A 21,481-nucleotide genomic window follows, 5' to 3' on the forward strand; every position below is an offset into this window, starting at 1 on the left:
AACTGTCACATTCAAACTGGAGAAGTGACTGAATTGTACTCCCTTGGCGCAGGCAAGAGAAATACATCATAATTTATATTTGGATAATATTAGAGGGACCATTCCGAATCTCCATGGATATTTGTAACCGTCTTGGATACAAATATACACTGGAGATTTGGAATGGAAACAAGAAGTTGAGCAGCGGAGTTGCAGAATCTGTGGTGAGAGATTCTGCAACTCCTCTGTTCAACTGACACCGCCTTGTCCACTACCTGAGAAAATATGACCATCTGAGAGTCATTAGAAGTATGTGTAGAATAATAAACCCCACGTTGTTCGAGTTAGGAAAAAACTATTTGTCAAATATAAATAATGCAATATTTCAAGGGTTGAAAAATTTTAATCTTCTTGTTGGATAAACTGTTCACTTGAGACAGTTAAGCAAGTCCCAGCTATGTCTTGGTACAAGTGACAGGATGAACAACCCAGCGGGTTTTCTGTGTCCACTCACAGGATGAGTGGCGCTGCCCAATAAACTCGCCTCTCGGGGCAAAATTAAATTAAAATTAGAGGGACTTATTCCAAATTTGCGCACTGAAATAATTGCTTGCGCTCCATTCACACCATCTGACATCCTCCACATCTCCCGTGTCTCGCACCTATGCGTAACATAATAGAAGTAGGATCCCTTGATTGTTTCAAGCGTAGGTTAGACATATATATGAATGAGATTGGGGGGTTATAAATAGGAGCTGCCTCGTATGGGGCAATAGGCCTTCTGCAGTTATCTTCATTCTTATGTTCTTATGTCTACGCTAATGGACTGCTACCGCACTCAATACATAAAAGTTCAAACATGAAAATTATCCCTAATGTGAAAAAAGACACGTTGATAAATCTTGCATGTCGAGCGGTAATTAAGGTGACAGGTCATGTAATGTTGACCAGACCACACACTAGAAGGTGAAGGGACGACGACGTTTCGGTCCGTCCTGGACCATTCTCAATCGACTTGAGAATGGTCCAGGACGGACCGAAACGTCGTCGTCGTCCCTTCACCTTCTAGTGTGTGGTCTGGTCAACATACTTTAGCCACGTTATTGTGACTCATCGCGTGCAGGTCATGTAATATATCCAGTGGAAGGTGAGGCTCCAGGCTAATATAACCGCTGACCGACCATGAGGATGCCTCAGCGTGACAGGTCCTGCTCACCGGGTAGTCCATCACCTACTGCCCGGTAATGTAGCCCTGCCAAAATATTTGTATGACGTCATGCGCCTGTGACGTCATATGGGGGTGACGAACGACATGCGTCTGCTGTTCGTTTGTTATGACTACGAATTTCCGGGCATGTCGGGCATTTCCTTGTAGGTAACTGAAGCCACTGACTCACGCCGGGTTCTTGGCGCTCCTGTTTGTTGACGGCTTGTTAACGTTGCGGGTTTTCTTCCTTTTTTTTATCAGATGATCACCTAACAGTGTTTACCTAACAGGGATTACAGTGGAGTGAGGACTAACTCTAAAGTTCCGCCTACTGGCATTGTTGTACCAGGTGTGTTATATTTTTTGGATGGAGGTGGCTTCAACGGCTTCTTCTTGTTCTATGTGTTGTCATTTTAAAAAGGCTGTCTTTGTGCATTTCATTCAGTATTTTGCATTATGTAGTGATCATGTCTCCTCTGCCCTTCTCTCCTATAGACCTAAGACTGCGAGAAGGAGTTCCCTTAACTTTTCCTCCTAGCTTAGTCACTTTAGTCCTTAGTCTTCATCAGTATCGGGCACAACTTGTTACAAACCTCTGCACTTTATCAAGTTTAGTTTTGTTCTTCACGAGTTGCGTATTTCATGCCAGTGTTCCGTATTCTGGACTCACATAAGCTGTATAGATTACTTTGAAAGAGTCCTTGTATAGATTTGTAAATGCCGTTTTTTTTATTTGGCGGCAGCTTCCCATAAGCTGGCGACGCATCAGCGGGGGGTGGAAAATGGCGGGAGAGAAAAGGGCGGGAAATGCCTGACAGCTGATTGTTTTCACAGTAGAGCATCAGGTGTTTTTATTCTCCCTGTGTATATAGACAGCGTGAATTTATCACCTGGGTGCGTAGACTACATATATGACTACAAAGAGTCTTGTTGCTGAAAGTAAAGTTTTACGTAGAATCTTGAATGTTTATACTCATGTTGACCAGACCACACACTAGAAGGTGAAGGGACGACGACGTTTCGGTCCGTCCTGGACCATTCTCAAGTCGATTGTGACTTGAGAATGGTCCAGGACGGACCGAAACGTCGTCGTCCCTTCACCTTCTAGTGTGTGGTCTGGTCAACATACTTTAGCCACGTTATTGTGACTCATCACCTTTATACTCATCTCTGTGGTTCAAGTGTATCTACGCTTCATCTGGTGTTCCTCGCTTTGAATATTACTTCTTTGTGTAGGCCTACTTTGTCAGTTTCTCTTAGCATAGTATATGTGGTTACCATATCCTCTGTTCATTCTTTCCTTCAGTGGGGCGAGGAGTTAGTTCACTGTGAGTGTTCACTGTCTTCGCAGCTCTGTTCCTTCAGTTCAAGCCTTGTTGGATAACTTTCGACCTCTTCTAGTTTTACTTTGTAATTTCTCATGTATGGGGCTTGGTTATTGGTTATAACCAATGGTTGGTTAATAAATGGTTATTATTGATACTGGGTTGGATGCCGGGGGGGGGGGGTGTGCATTCTCAAGTGTTGATCACATGTAGTTGTATATGGCACTGGGGAAGCTTCTGTGTTCAAGTTCTTGCAGACTTAGGATGGAGGTGGCTTCCACGGCTTCTTCTTGTTCTGTTTTTTCTATTTTATCCGGACGTTAGCCAATTTTGTATATTCTGCCCTCGTTATTCTGTTAATGATGATTTTAGATTTGCGGTTAAATGTATTCCAATATTTTTTCTCCTTTTATGATGCAGGAATCGATCTTGCTTTCATTCTGTGCTACTACCAGTTTTCTCACTCCTGTTCCTATCCTTATAATATTGTAATTGTCTGGATATAAGTCCAGTAACTATTTGTTCAGATTTAGCACATCAGCTGGCTTCCCTAGTTTGATTAGAAGCCTCTTATGTGGGACAGTATCGAGGGCTTTCTAGTAATCAAGGAAGATGTTGTGTGTCAACCCTTTCATTTGTGTTTGATTTGTCACCTTGTATGAATACGTTTGTCAGACAGAATGTCCATTCTCTGAAACTGTGATGGTGTTGGAGGCAAAGTCTAAGTGTTCAGTAAGCATCACTTGGATGATGTTTACTGAACACTTTTTTATGAACATCAGGCTTTTTCGTAATGTAAGAGTGTGCTTATTATTAGTACTGGTTAGTAGTTCAGTGGTTCATGTCTCTCTTGTCTAGTGTATTAGCACCACAGTAGGAATTTCCCAACTGTTCGGAAGCTCTCCCTGCCTGATACCTGCTTGATGGGTTCTGGGAGTTTTTCTACTCCCCAAGCCCGGCCCGAGACCAGGCTTGACTTGTGAGAGTTTGGCTCACTAGGCTGTTGCTTGGAGAGACCCGCAGGCCCACATACCCACCATAGCACGGTTGATCCGGCACTTCTTGCAGAAAATTATCTAGTTTTTTGTTGCAAATTGGTTGGTTGTTCGGCAATTTTTCGTATACTCGCTGGGAGGGTGTTGAACAACCGCGGACCTCTGATGTTTATACAGTGGATTGTGCTTATGGCACCCCGTGCTCCTCACTGGCTCTATTCTGCCTCCCTGCTGGTAAACCCGTTATTATATAACTACGTATTTAAACTACGTATACATTCGTCGTGTTTAAATAAAGGCGAAGAGGGGACACATTGCATGTATGGGTGTGTTGTTGAACCGGGTTTTCGGTTCATCTCAAAATTTAGTTTGATAATGCACTTGCGCATGCACTGGGTGACTTTTCTTCACTTTCAACAATATTATTATTAATACTGTTTTAATATATTTATATGTAAAGAAGGCAACCCAGGGTTCAGTGTGCAGACTCTGGGTGATCTGCAGTAAGCTCTCTTTGTATAACGGTTTGTTCATTTTTACTCCTGAATATCTCGCCAAAAATATTGCAAACCATGTACCGTACGCCACATTCACACATCTCATTAACGGTTCGTTACATTATTAGCATTTTTATCCTGCATGTTGTCACTATCGGGGAGGATGGAGATAGCCCGGCCGTCGTGTCCAGGAGTGAGGGAGGAAACTTCCTGCCTCTGATGTTATCACTGGGACCTGAGCCGCAAGCACGGGATGCGCTCACACTAAGCTGGAGAGTGAGGCAAGAGTTTGTTGGGAGCTTTATATTGTACTGGAGAGCCGCAGAGGTTCGTCGTCCGGGGACTCTGAGCGTGTTGGAGAGGCAAGGAGTATTGATGGTTGAGTGTGAAGATGCATCACCCGCCTCACCTGCCGCTACCCGAGGTGCTCCCAGGGAAGCCGTTCACCCTCCCTAGCCAGCCGACCATCTCCCCACACACCTTCCCCAAGAAGCAAAAGACACCAAAGTCACCGCCTCTGCCTCTGCCTCTGGTGCCCAAGAAGCCCCCCGCACCGCCCTTGTATACCAAGCCCTCGTCTCTGTCGGGTTTAAGTCCACAGGTTAAGAAACCTCCCATTGCCAAGCCGCCGCCGCCCCATCCTCCCTCCTACAGGCTAAATCGGACGTCTTGCGTTAATAAGATACCCGCCTTGCCTCCAGGTGAGCCCTTACCTCTTGCCTCCAGGTGAGCCCTTACCTCTTGCCTCCAGGTGAGCCCTTACCTCTTGCCTCCAGGTGAGCCCTTACCTCTTGCCTCCAGGTGACCCAGCTATATTGGGCATGTTCTAAACAGTGAGAAATTGAGTGAAGCTATCCTTGAGCATCTGGCGTCCAACCTCAAGTAGATAAGCATTCTTATTATAGATATATTATTTCTTTCATTGTTATTCATTGGCAATTGTTTGGAGTTGCCAGGGATTGTCCTGGGGCTTAACATGGGATGGTGACCTGCGTCAGTTATGGCAGCAGCCGCGTGTTGCCCATGGCACTCTGTAGCATCACACTGGAGCGAAAGTTATGGAAGGAGATGCTATGGCACCTCCACCAGTGAGGCGTGGAGGTGCCATAGGCATAATATGAGAACATTGTGTGAACATCAGTGGTCCACAACTGTTCAACTCCCTGCTAGCAAGCATTATAAATATTGCCGGAATAAAGGTGGATGTATTCAAGAGGCAATTAGATAAGTTCTTGCAACAAGTGCCGGACCAACCAGGCTGTAGTGGATATGTGGATCTGCGGGCCACTTCAACCAACAGCCTGTTGGACCAAGTTATCACACGTCTAGCCTGGCCTCAGGCCGGGCTCGGGGAGTAGAAAAACTCGTGAAACCCTCTCCAGGTATGCTCCAGGTATCATGCCGGCTCCTCTGCTCCACCAAGCCCTGCTGCTAAATTTTTAGTCGACTTCCACAGTCATGTTGAAGGTTGAGTACTTGTAATGAGTGAGCGTGGGTGTACAGGCCGTGCTTCCCCCTCCCTCTTCCTGCCTGGGAGAAGATAAGACAGGCACGATAAGGTGATGCGGAGACTCTTCACTCCATCCTCTAGGTATGGGTCCTGTGGTCTGGCTCTTCCTCTTCCCGTTACACTTCCTGTTCCACAGATGAGCCCAAATGTGTATGTGTGAAGCTAAGATTGGTGAAGATTAAGCCACCCAAAAGGTGACACGGGCATGAATAGCCCGTAAGTGGTGGCCCTTTGGAGCCATTACCAGTATCAATAGATGATACTGGAGATCTGTGGAGGTGCGACTGCACCCTACGGAGAGGTAGACCTCTGTGTGAAGCTAACCTTGAGTTTGGATATATACGATATATGCACACGCATGTAGAACCTTAAGTGCTTCCTTTTATATAGACGTTGATACCTGGTTGATACCTGGTTGATACCTGGTTGATGGGGTTCTGAGAGTTCTTCTACTCCCCAAGCCCGGCCCGAGGCCAAGCTTGACTTGTGAGATTCATAACGTTGTTATGAATCTCTGTAGAGAGTCTGGGTAAGTCTCGTCTTTCTCATTTTATGATACACTTTTTGTAATATGCCATTACCGTAATGCTTAATCTACTTCACTTACTATGCACCCCATGCTATCCCTTGGGCGGTAGTGGAGAAGGTTATACAGGCACATATGGTCTCAGGAACTTTGAGATAACAGCTGTCTTGGAGCCATTATCAGTCTCACTAGCTGATACTGGAGATGGGATTAATGCGATTAAATATGCACTTATGGAAAACGGACTTATTAAGGGAACATGAAGACTGGCTGGCTGATGTCATCATTGAAACCTAGGGATGTCTGGACCGCGCGTCGCCCAGGTAACTAAAATTAGGGATGATCGGGAGGATGCCCTTAATCTCCACGGAAAAATCCAGTGCGCCAACTCTAGGCCCACAAGAGAAAACTTAGTGCGCCAAACGCAGCTGTCAGATTTTCAAGGACAAATTTGAGCCAAATTGCGGTTGTTGGGAAAACTAAAAAGGGCCGCGATTTGTGGCCATTTAAACTACTTATGTGACGGTGGTGTTGTGTGACATTTAAACACAATAAAGTGGCTGTCACAACTGCATGACAAATGACAGGTTGGATGACATGACCCCTTCTAACTGGAGATCACATACCAATGACGATACTTTTTAAGACACTAGTGCTCAACTGGCAGACCCCTCACGGTGTTCAAGAGAGAACTGGATAAGCACCTCCAAAGGATACCTGATTAATCCAGGCTGTGACTCATACGTCAGGCTACGAGCAGCCGCGTCCACCAGCCTGGTTGACCAGTTCAGCAACCAGGAGGCCTGGTCGACGACCGGGCCGCGGGGACGCTGAGCCCCGGAAGCACCTCAAGGTAACCTCTAGAGTGGAATATTGTTGCCATTTAACAACCTCATTCAAAGCTGGAGAAATTGTTGACCTAGAGATCGTGCAAAGGTATTTTACTGTCCGAATCCACTCAGTAAAGTTATTAATTGTTATTACTTGTACTTACAATTTTTAAATCTGTATTTTCTAGAGCACAGGCGAGAGGATACACAATAATTTACACTTGAAAGCTATTAGAAAGACTGGTTCCAAATTTGCACACAGATATAATTCTTCATGAGATCAGAAGGCATAGCAGGAAGTGCAAAATATCCCGTTGAAAATGGCTTTTACAGTTACAATTCAAGCCATTTTCCTACAATAGACGTAGTTATTGGACGATAGTTCGATGCAAGTAATCTATCTCCTTAATTACAGTATCGGCTTCCACATTAGCAACCTTTCACGACTCTAGTTGGCATTAAATAATAGTAATATGCAAAGATATAGTTCTCTTAGCTCTTTTTTTTATACATTCTTTCAAGCACTGGCCAGTACTTTGTCCGGCCCTGGGAACTTGTTTGGCTTTAATTTTTGCATTTGTTCAATAACTTCCTCTGTAACCACTACTACACAACATCTCTTCGCCATTTACATTGATTTGTTCAGCTTTAGGCATAATATAAAGTTCTTATTTTAAAATATCACCCATTTCTTTGTCATTATCAGTTACCTGATCTGTCTCAGTTTTCAGTGACCCAATTTTTCTCTCTAATATTTGGTTGATATATCTGAAAAAAAGTCTTTATGATTTGTCTTAGCATGATGTGTTATACTGCTGTACTTACTTCATAGTATATTTTAGCTTAGTTTTTAAACATTTCTAATTAGTTGAAGCTAAATGGAAATCTGGCACTTTAGCAGTTTTTCTATCACGCAACTTTTCGATTCTATATTAAAACTAATTTCCCTGTGGTCTCTATACCCTGGTTCAATACCATATTGTCAATCATTGTCTCTGCCAGAACCCAGCCTAAGGCAAGCACTAGTAACATACGCTTAATTTGTTTTATAAATAAATAAATAATTTTTTTATTCAGGTAAGGTACATACATACAAGGTAAGATACAAAGTTGATGGATTTATAGATAGAGCTAGTACATACAATGCCTAAAGCCACTATTACGCAAAGCGTTTCGGGCAGACTCTTTTTACATGTTATTTTTATGTGGTTTAGGTGAGAACGTGGAGGTGGACATAACCATCCTACACGCCACAGACGGAGACAAGTGGAAGCGGTATCTTTACGACATGTTCACCCTGCTGGCCCCCAAGGAAGACGGGTACCGAGGAGTCCGGTAAGATGGGGCATGAGACATAGTGAATATGGTAAAAAGAAACAGATTTTACGATTTATATCCTGGTAATTTCCTGGGAACACTTAAACTGCTCTCACTGGTACTTGTGGAGATGCTATATAGATGGAGAGATACACAAAGTACCTCCATTATATTGACCTGGAGCATGGGTATGTTGTTAATTTATCTGTCAACATCTATAGTGTTCATGTTGATATCTGTTATATTGTCAGGGGGTTTGGATATCTTTCATAAAGAAGCTGTCTGCATCTTCCACTCTCATGTTGTTATTGGCGTACAAAATGTCCTGAGCTTTAAGTATTTCACTAATTTCCTTGTCATCCTTCGTGTATGAACCTTCACTTGCAATTATAGGTCCAATACTGGTGGACATCTTTATTTTGATTTCTTCACTGTTTGTGAAGGTCAGATCTAGAGTATTTTCGTTCCTAGTTATCTACTGGTTGAGCGAAAATTTGTCACAGATTCTTACTAGTTCTCTGATTGATTATTTCCAGGTTGATTTCCTGGTATAACATCATTGTTTGCTATTCTCCATCTTAGACTTAGACTGACGTTTCCAAGGAAGATAATATCGGGTGACCAGACCACACACTAGAAGGTGAAGGGACGACGACGTTTCGGTCCGTCCTGGACCATTCTCAAGACAATCGACTTGAGAATGGTCCAGGACGGACCGAAACGTCGTCGTTCCTTCACCTTCTAGGTGTGGTCTGGTCAATATACTTCAGCCACGTTATTGTGACTCATCGCCTGCATAATATCTGGTACTAGGCTTGCCTGCAGCTTCCTGCAGCTTTCTCACATATTTATATGTATATACTGACGATCAACGCAGGTGTTATATATACAGACTGAAATAGCAAAATTAATCAAATACAGGCGATTGGAAGGTCAAGTACAGCTTTAGTTCTCATAGCGTGTGAGAGCCTCGACCCCTGGGGAGGGAGTGCCTTGGGATTTCTCAAAGAATAAGGTTCCAAGCTCATTGATATCACCAGAGACTCAAGGGCTGCCAGTTTCTTGTTTCAGCGCCTCTGTTTCTGGAAGCGGAGGAGCTCTAAGAGATCCTATAACCAGTTAAAGCTAGCAGTAAAAGTTAACATTAGTAGTAATCGTAGCGGAAACTAGATTTAAAGTTAAAATTATCAATTAACGTGTAAGTGTTATACAAATTCAGTGAACTATAATTAATAAAATGGTTGACATTTAATACTGATCTAGTTTGCACAAAAATCATTTGCAGACATTAATCACATATGAAGATTTATAATGTATATAAGGGCGATAATAGCATGGTTTCTGTAAAGTCAAATAAATATCCATTTTTGTTTAAATGAATGCATATATTTTATTTATTTTTAAGGGGAATAGAGTGTATTGCATCATATACAATTACAAATGTAATTATGATTTTTCAGGGTTGAGGTAAAGAATGTACAGGACATAAAGGATGACATTGGACGTCTGCAAGCTGTAAAGCTGAAGGCGGCAAAGCTTCAGGTAACGTAATTACCAAAGTGTAGTTACAGGATGAGAGCTATGCTCGTGGTGTCCCGTCTTCCCAGTACTCTTTGTCATATAACGCTTTGAAACACGGTTTTGGCCTCCACCCCCTTCCTCACTACTTGTTCCAACCGTCTACCACTCTTCGCAAAAGTGAATTTCCTTATATTTCTTCGGCAGCTTTGTTTAATTAGTTTAAATCTATGCCCTCTAGTTCTTGAAGTTCCAGGTCTCAGGAATTCTTCCCTAATCATTTTGTAGATTTTGTAGAGATTGATGTAGCCAATTAGGATGTAGCCAATTAGTTGCATGACTTTGCGCCTTTCTAAGTTTGTTGACATGCTTCTTAAGATATGGGCACCATACTACCGCTGCATATTCCAGCTTTGGTCTCACAGAGGTCGTGACAAATTTATTTAGTATTTCACCATCAATGTATTTAAACGCAATTCTGAAGTTAGAAAGCGTAGCATAGGCTCCTCGCACCGTGTTCTTTAGGTGGTCCTCGGGTGATAGTTTTCTATCTAGAACCCCCTTCCTCTTCTCAGTATTTCTACAGTAATTTTGTAAAGCTTTTTCACATAATTTGTAGGTTGTGTGTAGTCTATTTTCTCTTATTCCACATTCCATAATATGGTATTTATTTACATTCTGGGTACTGACTCTTCACCTGTTTGTGGGGCTGAGGCTTCAGCTGCTGGGCACCAACTCTTCACCTGTTTGTGGGGCTGAGGCTTCAGCTGCTGGGCACCAACTCTTCACCTGTTTGTGGGGCTGAGGCTTCAGCTGCTGGGCACCAACTCTTCACCTGTTTGTGGGGCTGAGGCTTCAGCTGCTGGGCACCAACTCTTCACCTGTTTGTGGGGCTGAGGCTTCAGCTGCTGGGCACCGACTTTTCACCTGTTTGTGGGGCTGAGGCTTCAGCTGCTGGGCACCGACTCTTCACCTGTTTGTGGGGCTGAGGCTTCAGCTGCTGGGCACCAACTCTTCACCTGTTTGTGGGGCTGAGGCTTCAGCTGCTGGGCACCAACTCTTCACCTGTTTGTGGGCTGAGGCTTCAGCTGCTGGACACCAACTCTTCACCTGTTTGTGGGGGCTGAGGCTTCAGCTGCTGGGCACCGACTTTTCACCTGTTTGTGGGGCTGAGGCTTCAGCTGCTGGGCACTAACTCTTCACCTGTTTGTGGGGGCTGAGGCTTCAGCTGCTGGGCACCAACTCTTCACCTGTTTGTGGGGGCTGAGGCTTCAGCTGCTGGGCCTCGACTCTTCACCTGTTTGTGGGGGCTGAGGCTTCAGCTGCTGGGCACCAACTCTTCACCTGTTTGTGGGGGCTGAGACTTCAGCTGCCTGGGCACTCGACTTTTCACCTGTTTGTGGGGGCTGAGACTTCAGCTGCTGGGCCTCGACTCTTCACCTGTTTGTGGGACTGAGGCTTCAGCTGCCAGGCACCGACTCTTCACCTGTTGTGTTGTGGAGGCTGAAGTCAACATTTGTTCTGTAACTAGTGGGTTAAAGCTGGAACTGTTTATGATCAATAAGTTCCTTATGATAAACGTGTAGATCTGGATAGACTCTGCTGTATATTATTTAGTTAATATTATACTATAACAATATAATATAATAAAGTTTGTCATGTTACATGTTACCTGTTGAACAAATATATTTGCTGTATATGGTTGTTGTAAACTTTTATAATGGATTATAATGAGATTATGATGATAAATAAATTCTAATGGGTAGATTATGATAATTACATTTGATGATACTCTATAATTATAATACAACATGGTGGTTCCTTTCAGATTGTCATATTGTCGCCATGCTTCTTGGATCACATTGGTAAACATGTGAGATGTGAGCTGGGTCAAGTATTTAAGCCGGAGAAAGTGCTGGCCTTGCTGCTAGGCGTTGATGACAGCCAGTTTACTATGGCTCATCGCTCAGGTGAGCAAGTTGTGTACATTGTCTTGTGAAGTGTTATTATCAGCATTATCACTACTCTGTTTCCTACTTCTGTACCCGCCCTTCACTGGGGGAATCAATAGTAAATACAGTAAACTAGTCCAATCTTCTTATCCTTGACTGAACGTAACAACCGGGCCATTGGTACTATTGTTTTGTATCTATTAATGTTTAATTTTTGTACATGCTCGGTTCACTGGTCAAGAGATTTATTTATTTATTTATATATATACAAGAAGGTACATTGGGATTGTGAGGATACATAAAATGGTAATTACAGTACATTCTTGTAAAGCCACTAGTACGCGCAACATTTTGGGCAGATTTATTGCAACATTTTGAATACAATCTCTGGTCTGAGATCTGTGTGTGTGATACTTCAGTATGAAGTGTGGAAGGCTCAGTATGGAAAATGGATTAGGTGTCTTTTTATTCTTTTTTTTAATGCTTTTTTGTATTTGCTCCTCCATATTTCTTCCTGGGCTCATACATCAGTGCCCCCGTGGAAGTAAGAAATAGGTAGTGATGATGGTGATTTAATATACTAAATTTATAACAATAATGTTAAGAGCTTTCCTTTTGGCATTATTGTTCATGTATTAGGAATAATAGTACAGGTATTTTTGTTTTCTTTAATAATAATCTTTTTGTTTTATGCATATTTTCTAAGTAACATGTTCTTACCTGTTATTTCATTCTGTTTATATCTAAAATAATATTTTAGCAATACAAAAATTTCAGTCAGTATTTCATATTAAAATTTGTTCTTAACTGTAAAATATTTTTTCAGTTTTGTATTCCTACAATGACTTGGCATCGACTCAAGGTTCGGAATATGGATATGTCCTTCATATATGAAGTTTTAGCTGAAGGCATCAGCATTCTTAACAACTCTGAACTTTTTTCACATTATCAAGACGAAAGAAATGCAAAGTTCAAGGTCACACCTCGTAAAGTTAATATGGTACAGTACATTTTTGTTTCTTTCTCAGGAAAAGAATCTGCAGTATTACATAATTTATTAGATACTGTATTAATTTTTGACTGTCCTGGGGAGAGCTGGACACTTGCTGGAGAGAACACCCAAGTACCTTGCTTTGAAAAAACTTTTATCTACAGAACTGTACTTTCAAAGCAATATTTAGCAAAAGTAATTTTCTGAAAATTAGGCTATGACATCTTGATCACAAAGTTTTGGCTTGAAATTATAGTGATTGTTCTTCCATCTAACCATCAATGCTTTCAAAATATCTCTATGTAAGAAAAGTCATCAGAGTGTGGCAACTACATTAGAAATAATCTATCAGCTACTTAAATGTTCCTTTTGATTTTGCGTTTTAAATTACAGTATTTTTGTTTATCGGTAATATATTATTTTATTTTTACAGGTTCAGCAACCACTGCATATAATGATGGACGAACCAGTTAAAAACAAAAAAGAAGTTGAAGTGTTGATAGAAGATCCACCTATACATAAATGCACAACAGTCAAAAAATGGCATCTTCGAAATCCATATACTATCGACTTTCGAATGCCAGGTAGCTATAATTGTTTTGTAATCATATTTTTTGTTCGCAATTGTTTGTGTGAGAGTAGTACCTATTTGTATTTACAGGAATATAACTTTCTTTATGACCTTGATAGAAGAACAGGTAAAAAAGGAAGAGGAAAATAATGAATATAGGAGAATGGGAAACAAACAAGGTAGAAAAATTTAAAAAATAGATAGTAGAGGGGAAACAAAGAAGATAGAGGAAGAGGGAAGCAAGAAAGGTAGAGAAAAAGGGGAGCAAAGGAGATAAGGGAAGATGGAAACAAGGAAGGCATGGGTTGAGGGAAACGACAAAGAAGGCATGGGGTGAGGGAAACAAGCAAGGTAGGGGTAGAAGGAAACAAAATGGGTAGTGATAGAAGGAAACAAAAAGGGTAGTGATAGAAGGAAACAAAGAAGGTAGGGGAAAAGGGAAACAAAGAATATAGAAGAGAAAAATAGAGAAGGAAAGGGAAGAAAAAAAAAAGATGGCAGAATAAGATAGAAATAATAATACAGTAATAGTAGTATAAAAAACTAGAAAGACTCTGATAACAATGATTACATAGTAAATATTTATATTTGATATAAAAGGAGAAACAGAGTAAAGATGGAGGCTTGACTGAAGCGGGAGTCAGTGGGTGACAGGAGTGCCGCTGTGGAAGAGTGCAATTTTGTATTAGAGTATACCAGTAACTGCTTTGAGAAGACTGCTGCTGGCATCCTTTAAGATAGCTGGGTGTTAAGAAAGTGTATTGGGCATTGGTAGATGCTTTAGTGTCTTCAAAATTGTTAAGAGTGTTTGTAAAGAATTTGTCAGTACCACTGTTGAAACAAATGAACATCAAACCCAAAATCAGCAAAAAATTGGATGAAATTTTCATCTTCATATATTGCATAGACAATTGATAAGTGTCTATGGTGGACTAAAACAGTTAAATGTTCATCTCTTAGACTGTAAATTGTCTTGCAGTACTATTATTAATATTTCTTGGTATTTCAGAAAAATTCTTGAAAGGATCGTCCCTTCTACTCGTCACTGTGTTGGTTAATAAAAAAAGGATTGGCTCAAGACAGCTGAAGTGTGAAAGCAGTATGGATACTTTGAAAAATATTCTCAGTACTGTGTCGAACCCAACTGATTTCATGTGCCAGGTACAAATAAGCGTGGCCATTACTTTTCACACTAAACATTAACCAATATATGTTCACCATTTATAGAAACATTGCATCGTTGGTTGGATATCCTAAGTAGTATGTTTCTGTACTTTCCTAAAAATAGTCATATATTCATCTTTTGTATAGGATATATATATATATATATATATAATATTCCTGTATTTTAATAATACAGGATATTTCATGTAGAAATATATAAACTTTTCCACTTTCCAAAGAATCAAGTACACTACATAGTTATATTAATTACAAAGTGCTCAGCCCCCTCATCACTCAAGGAGTGGGTGTAGGTATCAGCTCAGAAGAAATAGGAGACAACTAGAAAACAATAACTAACCGATTCAGTTAATCTTATTTCATAACACTGCTCGTGCGCTCGTCATACTTAGTCCCTTCTTCCTCGTACACTTACTGTGTTACTCCATCTTCACTGTGGCTTTCCTCTCCTTTTTCTATTTGAAATGTTCTTGAATATACAGTACTGTTGTAGCCACTCCATTATCCATTCATTCAGTATAACCAAACTACAGTATCTTCATTCTTGTGAGAACTGTATTGACTTTTGTTCTCCACAATTTCCATGACATCTGAAGTGTTGACCTTCCTGAATCACAAATGCATCTTGGGTTGGTCATTTCTGCAGCTTTATTGATTTTATTATACAGTGCTTCTTCTACACTAGTATCTCATGACCATATATAATGGTATGTATTATCATTCTATCTTATTCTTCCTAATTGTTGTGTCTTTACTTTGTAATAAGAGGAAGTTATGTTTCTATGTAAAGGTTTAGTAAAACAGAGTTGCAGTAGGTGATCTCTTGTGCCAATACCTTTATTACATAATGAATCTGCAGTGTTAGGGATGGTAATTTTGTATTAGTGTCAGACTGAGAGATAATGCTTGTTGTCAATACTAGCTTGAGAGTAGTGTAGTTGCTTGTACTGAATCATATAATACTTGGACTGTGGGATGAAGAGTATTAGTAGCTTCCCAAGCTACTCACTGGTATATCTATCAAACCTTCGATATCACACCAGACTCTATTGATTCACGAGCACCTACTGATCACCAGTACCAGACTCTGGTCCACTCAATAAAAGGAAGGTCAAGTCTGAGTATCTAGGATCACTAAAATAACTAAGAGAAAAATCTTCAGAAAAATAGAGTGCACCAAAATGAGTAACTGCATAACATTTGCATTGCTGACCTTATCTATATAATCAATCATTAACCAAGCCAAATTACTTGTTCATATCACTCAGTCCAAAATCTGGCTTGCTCTATAAGGCAAAGGTAGCTTTGGAACATATTCTGGTCCAGGCTCCTGATAGGTCAGCATCAGTCTCCGAGGCCTGGCATTATCTTTCGACTGAGCAGTACCAGAGCACTATTGAAGGCCTACCAGAAAAGAATATTTCATTACTTTTAACACTTGGTTTTCGATTGGTGGATATTTCGTTATTTAGTTTTTCTAAATTTTATATTGGTAATTTTACTCTTAGTTATGTGACACAATTAGATGAAGGTCTTATATTTATATAACTACTACAGGCTCTGAACATCAGTCCAACAAGTGATGAGCTAGATCAGAAATTGGCAGATACAGTAAAGCTTCATCTACCCCTCCAAAGAGTTGATGAACCAAATATGCAACATAAAGGTACGTTATACAAATGTTTGTTAAATGGTTTAGATGATATTTGGAAATGTAGATTAGATAATAAACAGGTAAGCACTTTCCTGGAGGGGCTTCCTGTGGTGGCTTCTTGAGCTGCCCACTTGGAATCCTCTAAAGCTAGATACAACACACCAGGCTTTAATGAATCACAATCGCCTACCAGACCACTCTGGCTTCCACAATATAGTAGACGTAGGGAAGTTTGGGGACACGAGATCACAATATTGATAGAAAGACAACCAGAAGTTTTTCTGGTTGTCATCTTTTCTGGCTGCAGACATTTTCTGCAGCTCCACCTCTTCCAGCAGGTCAGCTCATTCTGGTACACGGCTGGTTCGATCTTCTCCACTTTTCGCATCTGGTCTTTCTTTTTGATGCAGCTCTCATGCTCTCCTCCAGTGCAGAGGTTTCCGCTCTTTCGGTCCCTGTGGTCAGTTTGTTCAGTTGCAGCTGTCTCCTTCTGAGCCAGGTTCTGGCTCATGGTCCCCGGTAGGATGAACTCCATAGACTAATGCCCTGGTCTAATATATCACATTAGCCCAATAGCTCCAGGGAGTCTCCGGGGCTCACCCAGAAAATGGCGTTTCATTACAGTCAACGCATGTTTTTTTTGGTCTGAAGCCATATTAGCAAAAGCTAAGTACAGTATATTGTGTTTAGCTAAATAAAAGCTGCTTGTAGATTAACTTCTCAAATATTTTAGACAAGGTTGGCAGAATTGATATAGGTCTGAAATTGTTGACATCAGTGAGACCACCACATTTATAGATTGGGGGTTACTTTCATTTTTTTCAGAATATTAGGAAAGGTTTGGAGTTCAAGTGAGTTGTTGTAGAGCAATGCATTGGCTGGAGCTAGAAATCTAGAGGCTTTTTAGTAAATTAGAGTTGGTATCACAGCAAGGGTACTTGATTTGCCCTTTGATATGAAACAATGTGGTATGTGTGTATGTATAAATTTGTTATATCTTGATGTCATTCTGTACAGATGGCTGTGAGTTTCCTACGTGGATTCACTTCAGTGCATATTATGGGTTAGAACGCTTGACTTGGGCCTTGTTGGAGATTCCGGGAGGCGAAGCAGCTCTGAACACTCCAAATTGCCACGGACATACTCCTTCTGTGCTGGCATACCAGATGAGCTTCTCTTTTCTGGCTCAGACTCTGGAGGATGCAGCAGTGAGTAATATTATAGTAATAATAATATTTTATTCATGAAGTATACATACACGAGAACATATTACAGTGTTATATTTGAGGGGACATGGATTGCATATTAAATAAAGCCACTAATATGCAAAGCACTTTGGGCAAAACTAAAAATAATTAATTTAAATTCTTCATAGGAATAAGAGGGGAAACACTTAAAGCTGAGTAAGAAGTAAGCTAACAATTGTGAGATGCTCAAGTAATTTAGCAAAGATATGCAATAATTAAGTGACCTTAACCACTGTGATGCACCACGTTTATTGTGAAGCTCTGGCTCTGCACCAAAAATCAAATGTTCACAAAATTTTGTTTTTGTCCTTGTAAAATGTTAAATTCCCTTCCCTGAACATGTACATGTAAAAAAAAAAAATAACATATTCAAACTTACTTTGGCTGTGGGGACGAGGACAAAGTGGTGCGTGACGTCATCACAGGTTGTTCGCCCATGCGTGAAGCTCCCAGAGGCAGTTGCCCGGGCTATTCAAGCCTCACGAGTTGACACAAATATATTAACATTGATTTTTTCTTTGCATTTTCAATGCTATATAATTAGTTTTTTATTGGGTATATGGACTTTTGTGTCCTTTACAATATGTATACAGTAGAACATTCATAATGTTCCATGGAACTGTGATACATATGTCAGTAATGTGTCTACAACAAATGTTCATTGGTGCAATATTACCTGTTCAGTATTCAATATATTTACAATATGTACACTTTCACACACTGTTAATACAGTCACAAACTGTATTACACACTCAGTACTTTGGAAGTGAGTGATAATCAAAGAAGCAGTCCATGGTACACAGCGCGACTTTGCATTTGATGCACCAGGTACAAACAGATTTTTGCTTTCTGTTTCTTTGTTCTGTGTGCTTGCAAATAACACACTCATATACACCCTTGGCTTTAACACCTGTAGCTGGTATGTAGCCAAGCTTGTGACATATAAGGTAGTCTTGAAAAGATTATAGGAAAAGATCATTTTGTAAGATATTCTGGAAGAGATTTAGGTATTCTGGAAGAGATTCAGGTATTCTGGATAAGATTCAGCTATTCTTGAAAAGATCGCTTTGTAAGGTAGGATTGAAAAAATCCAGGTATTCTTGGAAAGCTCTAGGGCTCGTATTCCAATTTACCCGTTTGTCTTTGAAAGTTCTTCGGGGTTCTTTGTTGCAGCAGCCTGAACCTAGCATGCAACACGGATGCTGCCTGTACCCTAACTGTAATGTCATCAGAATAGTACTAGAGAACAAGCAGAGAACACAACCAAGCAAAAGTACAATGTCCCCAGAGGAAACGGGAACCAGTCGCTGCATAGGTAAGTAGGCTGCACAGCACATTGACGCCCCAACCAGCATGATACCACTCCCCATCCAAGGCCAAACAAGGGCTACGAAACCCCAGCTGGCCCCAAGGGCAGGGTACATGCTGAGCAGCAAAAACCCCTATGGAAATGGCTCCCAAATGCACCAGGGAAGATAACCCTAACATGTAAGGATGCACTCACAGGGTGCCTAGGGAAGGATTCCCCTAAGCGCATGCAGCCCTGGTACTCTTGAGGACGCCTGGCCACCATACACAACAACACCGCAGAGGTTGCCACGAAGGCAAAACACCGCCTTGGAATTCGAGGCCAGAGAAGACGTCCGCCCCGGACCACATTAGAGAATGAACTGGAGTGCTAGGTAGCTGGTGTGGGGAGGGGGAGGGCTGTGCGGACAAGCAACGTGACAATGGAGTGTGATGTTTACTTGTTTGCTTGGAATTGGAGGGAGTTCTGCCTCTCTGTTCAGTTTTAGTTGTAATTTTCTTAAAATGTGGGGTTTGTTTTGTTAGGCCTACCTCTCTGGGTTCCTAACCCTGGTCGATGGCAGATAAGGAAAACCCTCAACCACAGGGGAGGGTTTTCCAGGGCCATTGCTCCCTGCTCCCTGCTCCTCTCTGAGGGGAGGCCAGGTTCTGGCTTATGGTCCCCGGTAGGCCGAACTCCATTGACTAATGCCTCTGGTCTAATGTATCACATAATAGTCCAATAGCTCCAGGGAGCCGTAGGGGCTCCACACAGAAAAATTTGAGTTCAATATATTCACGTCTGGTGGAATTATATTACTTTTATATACTCATGGAAGTTTAATGAAAACAGATTAGTTTTTTGTAAATGTTGGTTTCCCAAAAAATTCTAAAATATTTTGGTAATTTAACAATTAAATTTGCCAATTTAAAATACTGGATATTAATTTTTTGCAGCTGGTAGCATCTCTGGCAGCAAAGGTTGGTTATACAACTTTAAAGAAAAGATCAGTCAGCTTGACAGAGTCTCGTCTGTGTGAAGGGATGTACAACAGTCCACCACCACCTCGACCATGTGACTTGCATCACATTTTTGAATACGACCCACTGCCTCCACCTCGGGAAGTTTCTACGAACAAACTCGCAGATTCAGGTTTAAAGATGGAGAGTTCAGAGGGCTTGTCTCTTCCTCCTCCTCCTCCTCCTCCACCTCTGTCACCAACACTGAGTGATATACAAGTGCGAGAGGACCATGTATGTTCTCCAACCTTGCCGCCGCCTCCCTCTCCAGAGACATTACTTCACCCACCTTCACCATCTACTGAACAACAAATTGAAAGTGAAAAAATTGTATATCAAAATGATGAATATATAGCAATGAATGGGCCAGGTAAGTACCATCAGCTCAAAGTCCATAGCAATAATTTTTTTTATGTACATGTCAGGTATCAAAGAGTGATTGATATTGATTTTGGTTCTTTATGGAATGAAAGTGAAAAATACTGTTTTGTATTAACTGAAAGCCTTCTGTGTACATATATTTTCTTTCCATGTAATATCTCATGTATTTATGGATGAGGTGCATTTGATTGACATTAATATTTATTTTATCAGTTTCTCTTTAACTACTACTGCACCCAGAAATTTACTAAATATGCCATTAATCATTTCTAGTTGGTAACTTTCATCACTATTTGTTTATTGTAAAAAAATTTAGTATCATTATGTTTATATACAGTATTTAAATACAGTGTGACCTCAAGTGACGAGCGGCTCCAGTTACGAGCATTTTGAGTAATGAGCAAGCCACTCTCAGAAAATGTGCCTCGACTGACAAGCCTTCGCTCTATTAACGAGCGTTCCCGCTGGTTCTCGGACACCTCCGACGACAGTTTTGTTGTTATTTCACAAGACGAGTTTTCCACATGACGAGCTCGGTGCCGAAACGGATTAAACTCGTTAATTGAGCCGCCACTGTACATTAGAACAGGTAACTAATTTATTTATTTCCTACTTCAGAGTATAGTGCAGACGTGTACAACCTTGTATCAGCCTGGATGGAGAAGACAAACATCAAGACTTTTGTTGAGAAGAACCAGGACAAGATTGTTGAAGTCAAAAATAAATTAGACTCAAATAAAGTGAAGGATTCTGGCAACGAATTTACAGGTTAGTGTTATTTTAAGGTTATCTTGAGATGATTTCGGGGCTTTTTAGTGTCCCCGCGGCCCGGTCCTCGACCAGGCCTCCACCCCCAGGAAGCAGCCCGTGACAGCTGACTAACACCCAGGTACCTATTTTATTGCTAGGTAACAGGGGCATTGGGTGAAAGAAACTCTGCCCATTGTTTCTCGCCGGCGCCCGGGATCGAACCCGGGACCACAGGATCACAAGTCCAGCGTGCTGTCCGCTCGGCCGACCGACAGTGCCTTTTCAGTTTATTTGTGCCCTTCCTTATTATGTTGTCATCCTGGCAAAGCACAAAGCATCAGCATAAACTTTCGTAGGAATAGGCTTTTCATAAACTCTGAACATAATTTTGTGTAAATCTTCCATAGTATTGATGTGCATGTCTTATCCACTATCAGTCATTCTGTATCCATATATTACTATCATATATTATTATCCATACTGTATTTCAAATGCTTCAGTTTATTCATTTAATTTTCAGAAACTGAGACAGGAGAGGTGTCACCATCACAAAGTGGAACACCAGAACCAAATACTTCTTCAACTCCTGGTGTTGCCCGACGTAAATCTGTGGTGGAACAATTCTTTAATTTGCTAAGACGTAAGTTTAGAAACTTAATTATTAATTTGTTTAGTGGTAAGTAGAACCACGACATGAACACGATACCATGTCGTGGTCTGGTCACTAGAAGTGTATGCGTGG

General features: G+C 41.1%; 1 protein-coding gene across 1 annotated transcript in view; it reads left to right on the forward strand.

Moving 5' to 3' along the window:
- stumps (DBB domain-containing protein stumps) overlaps positions 1–21,481 on the forward strand; it is a 40,824-nt gene that overhangs the window by 11,720 nt on the left and 7,623 nt on the right. The window contains 12 exon segments of the mRNA XM_045727386.2: positions 8,084–8,204; positions 9,647–9,728; positions 11,533–11,674; positions 12,483–12,502; positions 12,504–12,656; positions 13,081–13,231; positions 14,228–14,379; positions 15,958–16,066; positions 17,072–17,262; positions 19,546–19,978; positions 20,608–20,757; positions 21,260–21,379. Coding sequence (XP_045583342.2) covers positions 8,084–8,204; positions 9,647–9,728; positions 11,533–11,674; positions 12,483–12,502; positions 12,504–12,656; positions 13,081–13,231; positions 14,228–14,379; positions 15,958–16,066; positions 17,072–17,262; positions 19,546–19,978; positions 20,608–20,757; positions 21,260–21,379 — 1,824 coding nt within the window.

This window comes from Procambarus clarkii, chromosome 78 (genome assembly GCF_040958095.1).
Source record: "Procambarus clarkii isolate CNS0578487 chromosome 78, FALCON_Pclarkii_2.0, whole genome shotgun sequence".
Lineage (NCBI taxonomy): Eukaryota > Metazoa > Arthropoda > Malacostraca > Decapoda > Cambaridae > Procambarus > Procambarus clarkii.